This window comes from Tamandua tetradactyla, chromosome 24 (assembly GCF_023851605.1).
Source record: "Tamandua tetradactyla isolate mTamTet1 chromosome 24, mTamTet1.pri, whole genome shotgun sequence".
Lineage (NCBI taxonomy): Eukaryota > Metazoa > Chordata > Mammalia > Pilosa > Myrmecophagidae > Tamandua > Tamandua tetradactyla.
The window spans coordinates 44,334,841-44,348,738 of record NC_135350.1 but is presented as its reverse complement, the minus strand read 5'-3'; the positions used below and the strand labels follow the sequence as shown (position 1 = coordinate 44,348,738).

The 13,898-nt window shown below is 38.9% G+C and overlaps 1 protein-coding gene across 2 annotated transcripts in view; it reads right to left on the bottom strand.

Moving 5' to 3' along the window:
* The window catches only part of COQ2 (coenzyme Q2, polyprenyltransferase), a 29,632-nt gene extending 22,774 nt beyond the window's left edge, over nucleotides 1–6,858 (bottom strand). Inside the window, exon 1 of one of the 2 annotated variants that reach the window (XM_077142974.1) lies at nucleotides 6,568–6,858. In XM_077142974.1, the coding sequence (XP_076999089.1) occupies nucleotides 6,568–6,829 (262 nt within the window). In that variant the 5' untranslated portion in view covers nucleotides 6,830–6,858. The remainder of the gene's footprint in view (nucleotides 1–6,567) is intronic. The other variant, XM_077142973.1, reaches the window with a different exon arrangement.
* Between the last annotated feature and the right edge of the window lie 7,040 nt (nucleotides 6,859–13,898).

The following is a 13,898-nucleotide window of genomic DNA, read 5'->3' as shown; positions in this document are numbered from 1 at the left end:
GTCTCTTATAACTCCCCCCTTTCATTTGATCATTTTCTCAATCTTCAGGGATATTTAGGCAATGACCATTCTAACTTCTTCATGTTGAAAAAGGGTATTTACATCATGGGATAGGGAAATGCAATTGGATGATGTTCTTGGAGAGACCAGTACCTCTGAGTTTCTGTGCTTACCTAGCATAGGATCAATCTGGAGGTTTTAAGTTTCTGAAAAATAAACTTAATAAGTGAAAATTCAGAGTCCCAGATAAAGGCCTGGATATTCTTTAGGGTTTTGAGTAATATTATTGGTTGGGGCTTGGCATACCATGGCAAGCTGAAGCTTCCATAAGGGTAACCTACAAGATATCTTCTTGACTTCATTTGAAGCTAACTGATTTTTGACAAGGCTGCCAAGACCACTGAGTTAGGAAAGATAGTCTCTTCAACAGATGGTTCTGGGAGAACCAGATACTGATACACAAAAGAACCTCTCATCACACACAAGAATGAACTTAAAATGGATCAAAGACCTACAATAAGGACCAGGACTATAAAATTCCTAGAAGAAAATATAGGAAAGCATGTTTAGGATCTTATGTTAAGCAATGGTTTCTTAGACTCTACACCCAAAGTAAAAAAAGCAATGAAAACAAAAATAAATGGGTCCTCAACAAAACTGAAAACTTTTGCACATCAAAAGACTGTATCACAAACATGAAAAGACAACCTATCCAATAAGAGGAAATAGTTGGAAACTATATATCTGATAATGGTTTAATACCCAGAATGTATAAAGAAATCCTACAACTCAACAATAAAGACACAAACAGCCCAATTTTTAAAATGTGCAAAATACTTGAATAGGTATTTCTCCAAAGAGGATGATATACAAATGGCTAAAAAGCCATGAAATGGTGCGCAACATCACTATCCATCAGAGAAATGCAAATCAGAACCACAATGAGATATAATTGACCCCTACTAGAATGCCTACTATTAAAAAAAAATTATACGTGCTTTGGAGAAGATGTAGACAAATAGCGACACTCATTCATTGCTGGTAGAAATGTATAATGGTGCAAGCACTAAGGATAGTTTGACACTTCCTCAGAAAGTTAAGTATAGAGCTACTATACGACCCAGCACTCTCTCTACTAGGTATATATCCCAAAAAATTGAAAGCAGGGACTCAGATACTTTTACACTGATGTTCACAGTGGCATTATTCACCATTGCCAAAAGATGGAAACAATCCAAGTGTCCATCAAGTGATGCAGAGATAAGCAAAATGTGGTATATACATAAATGGATATTATTCAGCCATAAAAAGGAATGATGTTCTGACAGATACATGCTACAACATGGATGAACCTTGAGGGCATTTTATTGAATGACACAAGCCAGACACAAAAGGACAAATATTATATAATCTCATGGATATGAAATAATTAGATAATAATTAGAATAAGCAAACTCATGGAGTTAGGATCTAGAATATAGGTTACCAGGGGCTGGTTTGGGGTGGGAATGAGGAATTAATGTTTAATTGGTACGGAATTTCTATTTATGTTGATTGCAAAGTTTTGGATATGGATGGTGGTGATGGTAGCACATTATTATCAGTACAATTAACAGCATTGAAATATATATGTGAATGAGATTAAAAGAGGATATTTTTGTTTGTATATATGTTACAAGACTAAAAAGTAAAAGATAAAACATAAGGCTGTATAACACACTGAACCCTTGTGGTTACGATGAACTATAGTTAAAAGTACAAGTATCAAAATGTTCTCTCATGAATTATAACAAATGTACCACACTAATACAAGATGTTCATAAAAGGGTGGAACATGGGGAAAATACACCTAATGTAAACTATGGACTATAATTAATAATACAATTTAAAATTCTTTCTTCAATTGTAACAAAGGTACCACACTAAATCAAAGTTTCAAAACAGGGCATGTATGGGAATGCTGTAGCTTTTACATGATTTTTCTATAAATCCACAATGTCTCTAATTAAAAATACATAATTTTTCTAAAAAAAATTAGGCAACTCTTTATATATGTACTAATATGGAGTGATCAGCAAAGAACAATGCTAATTGATAACAAGCTAAGAATAAAACAGCCTGTGTAGTACCTACCATTTGTGTTAGGGAGTGGGGGTAATACAGACATAGTTATAGATATACATATACATATATTTGAATGTTTATATATACACATAAAGAATGATACATTAGAAATTGACAATAACGGTTGCCTCTGGGAGGGTAACTGAGTGGTTGGGGGACAGGGTTAGGAGACTTTTTTACTTTTAACTCTACACCATTGCACCTTCCAAAATTTGTATCATGTACATACATTACCTACTCAAAAAAGTTTTAAAAAAAGCAACTTCTTTTACTGCTGTTAGTAGGATAAACTAGAATGGTCTTTTGGTGGAGGACTTATAATCTTAAAATTTTTGTTATTTCATATTGAATATTTTGCAACTACATGCATAAATGGGATCAGCTCTTGGTATTTAGTCTATAAATTAGATGAAATTGTAAGGGATCAGGAGCTCGACCCCAGCTGAGTGGAAAATCCCGCCCCCGGCCCATGAAGAACATCCGGTAATGGGGCCAGGATGTGGGAATCACACAAACCTGTTTTTGCAAAAGTTAATAGCACTCTTTGCTTCTGTAGATAAGCTTGACTGCTTACAGCTGCAAAACCAGGATGTGGGTCTGTGAAAGTAATGCCACTTCTCTGCTTCTGTGATAAAGCTTGCGATTTCAGCCTTTATAAGCCCACCCTGCAAGCCCCACGATGCTGCTCTCTGAATCCTCCTTCTTGGGATTTCTGAGGCAGCTGCTGGCTAGCTAATAAAGACTCCAAATTGGCTTGCAGTTTTGGAATTTCTGGTCTCTCTTTCGGTGTGCCCCACAACAAAATTAAGCTAAAATCAAGTAATTATATGGATAGTTGACTTTACAACATAAGCTTTAACAGATGTTCTACTTCCAAAAGAAAGTCTTCCAACTACTGCTTGGACATGGTGCCTATTAGATAAGTTCTGAGCATTCCTCCCCTATTTAGGAATAAGAGAAAAAAGAACATGGGGCTAAAGAAAAATCAGATGCTACAGAAAAAAATGTCCAAATGACAAAAGCCTTTATAATCATGTTTAAGCTTCATTAAGTTGAAGCTTTGTTCATTTACAAATATTCATAAAGTATGTATTTTGTGCACGGAACTGGGAATACAATGGTGACTAAGAAAGAGCTGGTCTCTGCCTTTACCTAGCTTATAAATGCAAAAGAAGAAACACAGTTAAACAAGCAATAACAATAAAGCAGATTAATTCAACAACAGTGTAAATGCTGCTACATAGTCCTACAATGACATAAAACAGGATCACCCAACTTAATTGGGGGTAAGTTGGGGAGGAAATCAGGAAGGAGTTTGCGAAGGAAAAACGCTTTGTGGGAGCTTAAATTCCCACAAGCAGAAAAGGAAAGGAGAGGCTAGAAACTTGAGTGAAGGCCAGTCCAGACCTGAATTCAGGTTGTAATGGACAGACTCATGTTTCGTGTGCTCCACCTAATAGGATAACAACAGCTAACACGTATTGAATGTTCAATAAATGTCAACATTGTTAAAAATGCTTCTATATGTATAAATTCATCTAGTCTTCAACAATACTCTTATAAAGTGGAACTAATACTATCCTTATTTTACAGATGATGAAATAGATGCACATAGAGGTTAAGTAAAACACAATGAGTTCAACTGCTATTTCCTTTTCTTTGGAGCTACCAGAACAGCTCACAAGGACAGAGTAGTAACTGATCCTGCCCTGCTGGGCTCGAGAACAAAGAGTATCACTTCACAACAATTAGAACTGAAAATTCAAAATCAGAAGGATTCTGGAGAGAAAGCTGTGTAACTACCTACAGCGCTTTTCTCATTATTGTTGTCGTTTTTTGGCATGGGCCAAAATTTGCCAAAACTGTTTGTTGAATGAATTATAACATAGTACTATAAATAAGTTGCCTGAAAATTACTGCAATCAGTAGGCTGGCACGCTGGCAACTTCTTAACATACATAATAACAATGAACACAATCTTCTCTAATCCCTACTTCTTAAGTAAGAATGGGTAACAGTTCTTAAGCACTTACTACAGGCACTGTTATAAGCACTTAAGATAAATTAATGAATTCTTATGAACACACTATGCAGTCAGCGTTATTAGTATCTTCATTTATGGATGAGAAATGAAGGCCCAGAGAAGTGAAGTAATGTAACAAGGTCCCTCAAATGGGCAGAGTAGAGACTCATACCAAAAGAGTCCACTGTCTATAGGGGAAAAGCTTGGACTCTTTGCTGGGCATCAAAATGCTTCCTAGTCAGACTCTAACCTGATATTGTGGCACTAATTTCAGTGCAGTCCTTGTCCACTCACTGATCTTGTGCCTCTCTTGACCAAGCTGTCTTCTTTGTCACTAACTGTTTCTGAAATAATGTCCTTTCTCCATTTTGGTTACCCAACTGTATCCAACCTTCAAGGAGCCATTCTTTGTCCCATCTCCTACAAAGTCTTCCTTGACTACTTCAAAGAGCCACAATAATTTTTACCCACTCAACTTCAGGCCATGTTGTTGACTCCATAACTCATATTTACTCACATTTGATGCTGTGATATTTCATTTTGACCTGTTAACTTTAAATTTCCATCCTGTTCATTCAATAAATTCCACAAATATATATTGAATTCCAAGGTAGAACAAGATTGTCTTTAAGTATTATATTGTTTCTTATAATTATATTATATTTCAATAATTTCTGAGATTTCACTTGTTTCACTTGCTTACTGACAAGTAAAAAGATACTTATAGTAAACTTTGTGATAAAAGAAGTATTCATGCACATAGCAGGGGGAAGTTAATACAGCCTGGGAGTTCAGAAAAGGAAAAACAAAAGATAATCTCTAGGGGTTTGGCTCCAGAAATTTACTCATAATCCCTCTATAACCTCTTGCTATGTGGTTATATGCCCTAGCACTAAGGTAGAAGCCAGAAGTTATTTGTGAAACTGGGAATAATGGCAGCTATTGATGTCTTGGATGCCTGAAAGTCTGAACTGGCAACCCTGTGATGCAGAGGCCAGAAAAGAATTACAGTCAGGCATTGGATTAGAATTGAGCTTGGAAATTTATGCTTATCAATCTGTACCTGGCCCCCAAATGCAAGGCATCATATGCAGTCCTACTAATAATGGCTGGGCTTTCCTATCATTTCATTTGCTTTTATATATTAGTGGCTGATTTTGTTATAACTCTTAGGGTTCTGATCCCAAATAGGTTAGCGCATATATTCAGATACCAAAAGCCAGTTTAGGGATCTGGGCTGGGCAAAGGTGGAGTGAAGGTGTCTAAGTATTTGAATGTATTTCCATGCACTGCAATGAGAAATGTTATCATCTAGATTAGTTGGAGTTCAGACTCCACCACCCCTCCCATGGTCCATCCTTCTTTAGTTCAATGCTTATCTCACCTTGTCTCGGACTACTTTCTATGCCTACCTGGTATTCCATGTCAGGCTCATCCCTTAATGTTTCAACACCCTAGACCTGGGTGTTTGCAAAGATGTTTCCCTACCAAGATCTCTTCCCTCCTCTGCAAAACCTACTTGTCCTTTGAGGTACAATTTCTTCTTGAAACTTTTTCCACAAATGGGAGATCCACGGTAATTTCTTTTTTCTGGCATCACTTGCTATCTGTACCATTCATATTTGATTCCACACTTTCCCAGCTCACCAAATAGTCTGCATTTTTTAATTAGACTGGAAGATCTCTGAAAGCAGTTTCCACAGTTTATCCCTAAGGCTAAGCGAGGTGGAAGGAATTTACTGATTCATTTAAGACTACTATAGCTAGGCACTGCTATAGGCACTAGATGAAAAATTCCTATCTGTGGAATTTGCATTGTATTGGAGGAGTCAATCAACCAATATGTACAAAAGTTAGTTACTGTTGAATAATGACTAGAAAAATGGAGAGTAAAGGGATAGAGTGAAGAGATGTTACTTTAGATAGGAAGGTCAGGGAAATCCTCCCTCAGGAGGTGACAGTGAGCTGAAAGGCAGTTCATAAGCACTCTACCCGCTGTGCTCAAATGAATTAAATCTTTATCTTAAGGATGTTGCAGGGGGAAAACGCCTGGCATTCGCATAAAAGCACCGGGTTCTTAGAGTCTGGCTCTGTGAGGAGCCTTAATGTGAAGATCAACATTATAATGAATGTGGAAGTGCTTCAAATACCGTAAATCTATGCAAACGAAGGAAAACCAGAATGGAATGTTCTGCCTGATTCATCACTTTAAACAAGTGTTTGTGGAAATAAGCGAATTTACTCCGCTCTTCGGAGGATCCAAAGGGAGTGAGAGCCCGCAGGTCCCTAAGCACGAAGTTCGGACTCGGGTAACCCGAGGTGACTCGCCCGAGGGAATGCGGCGCCTGACGACAAAGACCAGGCTTTCCCGCTCTCTGATTTCTATCACGCCCGCGGTCACCTCGCGCCCCCGCACTCACCAATGGGCTTGTCCAACCGCGCGAGGCGCAGGTACGGCTGCAGGGGGCGGGGCGCCGAGTTCACCACCGCCGCCGCCACGCTGAGCGTTCGGCCGCGCCGCCCCGGCCCGGGTCCTGGCCATACTGAGGGCTGCCAGTCGCCCGCGCGGAATGCGCCGGCCGCGCGCGCCAGAGACAGGGAAGGGCGCCGGTCGGCCTGCAGCAAGGTCTGCGTCACGGCCCGCAGTCCCTGTGCGAATCCCGCGCCGCGCGAGGCTAGCATGGCGCTCGCAGGGCGTGGCCCGACCCGGGCCTGACGTAAGTTCCCTAGCGTCAGTTCCCGGGCGTCTGGCCTCGGCAGGCATGCGCAGTAGCGTCTGCGGGAGCCGCTCCTGGCAAGAGCCCCCGGGTTCACTGTCTTAGCTTTCTGAGTGAGCTTGTCAAATAGGTATTACCGCGGTCACGTTTTCTTGTGAGGGGTCCCCGCCTTACTGAGTTGCAGTTCGTTGGGAGGCCGAATGTGGCCCGACTCACTTGCCTGGTGCTTACTTGAGGCTGTCCCCAAATTAATTCTGAAAGCACAACTGTGAATTTGTTATTCTGCCTAGCTTACCTCAGTGGCACCCCATGACTTACCAAATTAGATGCAAATTCCCCAGCTTGGCATTTGAGGCCTTTGACCTCTCCTTGTTTTTCCAAACTTTGCCTCCACTACTTCTCTGCGGTATAAGCTTGTTCTCCAGGTAACAAAGATGCTTGGCTGTACCCCACACATGACACTTTCGTACCTGCATATTATTTCAGGCTGTCTGGGTTTGGATCACAGTATCCTCTGCTTGAGAGCCCATCTAGAGTTCAAAAGATATTGTAAATACTTTGTCTACCTTGGAAAAAAAGGTGATAAAACAGTTTTAATTTTTTTAAATGATCACCAAAGTACTATATATCCATATATTATAAACAGAAATAAATCCTGTCCGGAGATTTTGAGGTCCATTTTCGTAGTTGATACAAATTGCAGTTTTCTCTTATTTAGGAATTAGAAACAAATGTTTGATGCAATTTGAGTCCCCAGGAAAGGAAATCAACTGACAAGTGAAAGGAGCCGTTAAAATTCATTGTGCCCAATTTTCATTCCAATCCTAGAGACATTCAGTAAAATTATGTTAGGTAACTGTAGGGGGTCCCCAAGACCACCCCCAGGTTTGGTGATACACTAGGAGTACTCTTAGGACTCAGCATATAGCCCTATTCACTATGCTTTGTTCCAATGAAAGAAGACAAAACAAAAGTAGCAAAGAGAATAAGCAAATGGGCAAAATCTAGAGGAAACCAGGTGCAAGCTTCCAAGAGCCTCTACCAGTGGAGTAACACAGGACAAGCTTAAACTCCTCCAGTAATGAATTGTGACAACATGTGTGAAATGTTGCCTACCAGAGAACTAGGAATGCTCACCCAGATGCCCTCTGCCTGGCGCATGCCAAAATTTCAAGCTCTAAGAAGGAAAGCAGATGCTCAGCATAAGCAATATTGTTTGTGCAGATGGTTTAGGTACTGCAAGCCAGCACTGTGAGCCACTCGATCAGTTCTAGGAATGGTAGGAACCATCCCAAAATTTATGTTTCCACATGACAGCTAAAAGCCAAACATACAAGCAGGCGTTTCTAACAATTGCAGTCTCAGACTAATTATGTTAACTTTCTCCTGTATACTAACACTGTATGCATGCAAAATTGTAAACATGCAACAAAGCAATGAAGCTCAAAACTTCTATTCTGTTATAGAATAGAATATATAGTATAGAATATAACATATACTTTACAGATAAACCTTTGGGCTGCTGTTCTAGTTTGCTAGCTGCCAGAATGCGATATTCCAGAAACGGAATGGCTTTTAAAAGGGGGAAATTTATTAAGTTTCAAGCTAGCAGTTTTAAGACCATGAAAATGTTCCAATTAAAGAAAGTCTATAAAAATATCCAAATTAAGGCACCAACAAGAGATTACCTTCATTCAAGAAAGGCTGATGAAGTTCAGGGTTTCTCTGTCAACTGGAAAGTCACATGGTGATGTCAGCTAGCTTTCTCTCCATGCTTCTTCTTTCATGAAGCTCTCCCAGGGGCATTTTCCTTCTTCATCTCTAAAGGTCTCTGGCTGGTGGACTCTCTCTCATGAATCTGTCATGGCTCTGCTCTTTCGGCACCTCAAGCCTTTTCCAAAATGCTTCCTCTTTTAAAGAATCCTAGTAAACTAATCAAGACCCACCTGGAATGGGTGAAGCCATATCTGCATGAAGGTAATCTAATGAAGTTTCCAATTTACAGTACAGAATAGGGTTTAAAGGGATGATTGCTCCCAGAAGATTGGATTAGGATTACTCCATGGCTTTTCTAGAGTATATAAATCCTTTCAAGCCAGCACAGTTACCCTCTGCTTGAGTTTCGGATGGTGGAGGGAGGGGGTGGCCCTTGATAGTTTTACAGAACTCACAATTTGTTTACTGATTGCAGACAGAGTGATCAAGGTACTGGGAAATTTTATCTCTATACAGGCATACCTCATATTGTGCGTCGCAGATACTGTGTTTTTTTTTTTTTTTTACAAATTAAAGGTTGTGGCAGTCCTACAGTGAGTAAGTCTTCCTAGTGCCATTTGTCTAACAGCACATGCTCACTTCATGTATCTGTGTCACATTTTGGTAATTCTCATAATATTTCAAACATTTTACTGTTAGTATATCTGCTATGGTGATCTGTAATCAGAAATTTTTGATAATACTTTGGTAATCATTTTTGGCTTGCCATGAACCATGCCGATAGAAGAAAGCAAAGTTAATTGATAAATGTTCGTGTATTCTGATTGCTCCATCAACTGGCCATTCCCCTGTATCTCTCCCTCTCCTCAGGCTTCCCGATTTCCTGAGACACGATATTAAAATTATGCCATTTAATAACCCTCTAATGAACTCTAAGTGTTCAAATTAAAGGAAGAATTGCACATCTCTTACTTTAAATGAAAAGCTAGAAATGATTAAGCTTAGTGAGGAAGACATGCCAAAAGTGTAGTCAGGCTGAAAAGCCTTTTGCACCAGTTAGCCAAGTTGTGGATGCAAAGAAAAAGTTCTTGAAGGAAATTAACTGTGCTACTCCAATGAACACACTAATGATAAGAAAGCTAACAGCCTTATTGCTGATTTGGAGAAGGCTTTATCATTTAGCAGTCTGGATAGAAGATCAATCAGCCATAACATTCCCTTAAGCTAAAGTGTAATCCAAAACAAGGCCCTAACTCTCTTCAATTCTGTGAAGGCTAGGAAAGGTGAGGAAGTTGCAGAAGAAAAGTTTGAAGGTAGTAGAGGTTGATTTGTGAGGTTTAAGAAAAGAAGATGTTTCCGTAACATAAAAGTACATGGTGAAGCAGAAAGTGCTGATGTAGAAGCTACAGTAAGTGATCCAGATGATCTAGCTAAGACCATCAATGAAGGTGGCCAAACTAAGCTACAAATGGTCAATATAGATAAAACAGCCTTCTATTGGAAGAAGATTCTGGACAGCCTTCTCTTGGATGAGGATTCTGTTTACTGATTGCAGACAGAGTGATCAAGGTACTGGGAAATTTTATATCTATACAGGCATACCTCATATTGTGCTTCGCAGATACTGTGTTATGTACCTCAGAAAAGGCTATGTTCTTTTAATCCATTTCTGCATGTAAACTTGTTGTAGGTGGAGACTTGTGGTTAGGCCATTTCAATTGAGATGTGATCCACCTGGTTCAAGGGGGGTCTTAATCCTTTAACTGTAGTCCTTATGAGAGGATAAACTTAAAAGCCAAAGTGCTTAGATAGAAATACCCAGAGAAATTTGGAGAGAACTTAGAGAAAATGTCACTGAAGGAAAGAGAAAAGCTCAGGAGATGCTAAGAGAGGACCCACAGAAGCTCAGACAGGAGGCGACTGGAACCAGGGACTGAAAGCATTGAGACCCAGGAGTGAAGAACCAGCAGATGCCAGCAACCTTTTGCCTTGCTCTCTGACAAGAACCCCAGATGCCAGAGCCTGTCTTCAGAGAAGCTATCATCCTGTTGATGCCTTAATTTGGACATTTTCACAGCCTTAGAACTGTAAATTTCTAAGCTAATAACCCCCCTTTCTAAAAGCCAGTCCATTTCTGGTATACTGCATTCTGGCAGCTTTAGCAAACTGAAACAAATGCATCTAGGATATTCCTAGCTAGAGGGGGAAAGGCAATGCCTGACTTCAGGTCTTTGAAGGACAGGCTCTTGGTTCTAAAATAGGTGGTGACTTGAAGTTGAAGCCAATGCTCATTTACGATTCTGAAAATCCTAGGGCCCTTAAGATTATTCTAAATCTACTTTGTCTGTGCTCTAAATGGAACGACAAAGCCTGGATTTTAGCGCATCTGTTTACAACATGGTTTATTGAATATTTGACATCCACTGTTGAGAACTACTGCCCTGAAAAAAACATTCCTATCAAAATGTTACTAGTTATTGACAATGTACCTGGTCACCTAAGAGCTCTGATGGAGATGTTTTCCTGTCTGCTAACACAACTTCCATTCTGTAGTCCATGGATCAAGTAGCCATTTTAACTTTCATGTCCTATTTAAGAAATACATTTAGTATGGCTATAGCTGCCACCGGTAGTGATTCCTCTGATAGATCTGGGCAAAATAAATGGAAAACCTCTAGAAAGCGTTCCCTGTTTTTGATGTCATTAGCAACATTTGTGATTCATGGAAGGAGGTCAAAATATCAATATTAACGGGAGTTTGGAAGAAGTTGATTCCAGCCCTCATGGGTGACTTTGAGGGTCTCAAGACTTCAGTGGAGGAAGTAACTGCAGATGCAGATGTGGTAGAAATAGGGAAGAACTAGAATTAGAAATGAAACCTGAAAATATAACTCAATTGTTGAAATTTCATGGTAAAAAGTGAATAGATGAAGAGTTGCTTCTTATGGATGAGCAAATAAAGTTGTCTCTTGAGATGGATTCTACTCCTTGTGAAGATGCTGTGATCATTGTTGAAATGAAAACAAAGGATTTAAACATAAACTTGATGTAAACTTAGTTGGTAAAGCTGTGGCAGTGTTTGAGAAGATTGACTCCACTTTTTAAAGAAGTTCTACTGTGGATAAAATGTTATGAAACAAAAGTGTAACAAATAAGGTATCACTGGCTGAAAGAGTTCAAACAGAGTTGAGAGGCTACACTGAAGGTTACTGTTATGCAAACTTCAGTTACACATTCCTATCTATCCTAACTTGCCAAACCCCAACCAAAATCATTCCTGCCAATCCTAAAGAATACCTAGGGCATTATATAAGATTCTACAAAGATTGCATGCACTGGGGTAACTCTCCAAAACCTATAACCTCCAGATGGGTCCCTGGATCAGATAACTCCTGAAATGCAGTGGAACCAGCCCTTCCAGAACATCAACTAGTTCCATCGCCCTATCCTATATTATTGACAGCCCCTTCCGACATGAAAAAATTAGAATGGCCATGCCCAAATACCCCTAAAAGCTGAGAGGAAGACCAAAGGTGGTGGTGGATTTATACCGAGAAAGTCGGGTTTAACAAATAAGAATGAATGCTGAATCAGTATATTGATATTTCTTTTAGTCTCTAGTACTTTAGAGTAGATAGAAATAAAAACCTAAAATTGTGGAATTGTAATCCATACCAAACTCTGAAATCTGTTCTACAACTAATTGTTGCAATGTATTTTGAAATTTATTGTTTTTTTACATATATGTGTTTTATTTTTTTCACAAATAAAAGAAGGAAATTTTTGTAAAGAGAAACTTGCTAAATAAAAAATTAATAGGAATTTAGGAATTGAAAAGAAAAAAAATGCCAGAAGAGAATTTAAAATGAAATATAAAATAATAGTGACTTATCACAAAAGAAGAAAGGAAAGAAGGAACAAGTGAAAAAGTTTCAAGAAGTTAACCTAAATACAACAATATGAATAATTAAAATAAAGGTCCACACATTCCAACTAAAATGGAAAAACTGTTAGACTTGACAAAAAATCACATTCTAATTGTCTTCTATATATAAAAGACACTCTTTAAATACAAAGACACATATAGGTTCAGAAAAAAAGAGGGGAAAAAAAACCCAACAGAAATGTTACCAAACAGCATTGCATGCTATAGGGAAATCTTTCATGAAAGAGTCAATGTGGCAAACTTCATTGTCTTATTTTAAGAAATTGCCATACCAATCCGAAGTTCAGCAACTACCACCCTGTAAGTCATCAGCCATCAACATGGAGGCAAGACCCTCCCCCACCGAAAAGATGACTACTTGCTGAAGGCTCAGATGGTTGTTAGCTTTTTTTTTTAACAATAGAATATTTCTAAATAAAGGAATATACATTGTTTTTATAGATATAATGCTTTTGCACAGTTAATAGTTACAATAAAGTGTAAACATAACTTATATGCACTGGGAAACCAGTTTGTCTAGTTAATTGCTCTGATCCAAAAGGATAAGAAAATTCTTTTATCTCCCTGAACATGCCAAGTGGGCTATAGCCCAGACTAGGCTCCTAGGTTAAGCTCCCAAGGTGCCAGGAAGATTCTCCTGAGGTATTGACATGGAGGATCCCAGGAGCTTTGAGAGATCCCTAGGTTGCAAAAGTCAGAGAGGCACAAGACTAACATGCACCTTGAGAGATTCTATTTGCATTCCAGAATGTTAGTGTGAGAGCCCAGAATCTTTTCATCATGGCTCCAAGAAGCAAAGACTTTCCCACTCCTTACAGAAGAGGCAGGGGAGGCAGCTACTTCTTTCTACTCTTTATAAGCAGAGAAAATCTTTCCCTGTTTTCTTGCCTATGATACAGACTTCAAAGTTTACATGTATAGGGTATTTATCACCCAGGAGAAAGAATCAGGTAATGGGGGGAACCACAGTCAGTATTTGCTTTAAAAATATATATATATATATACACACACACACACACATACACACATTTTTAAAATTGAGATATCTTCACACATGATTGTATAAAATCAGTGGCCCACAATATCATCACATAGATATGGATTAATCACCATAATAATTTTTAGAACATTTGCATCATTCAAGAAAAAAAATTAAAAGACAAAAGAAAAAGACCATACATCCCATACTCCTTATCCATCCCTCCTTTTGACTACCAATGTTGCAATCTACACAGCTTTTTTTACTGTTTATCCCTTCCCATATTCTTTATTTATTTTTCCTTATTTATTTGCCTTCTTGCAGCCCCTGAGTACTCCATTGTATGTATAGACTACAGTTTCCCCTTCCATTCCTCAGCTGATGTAACCTAAC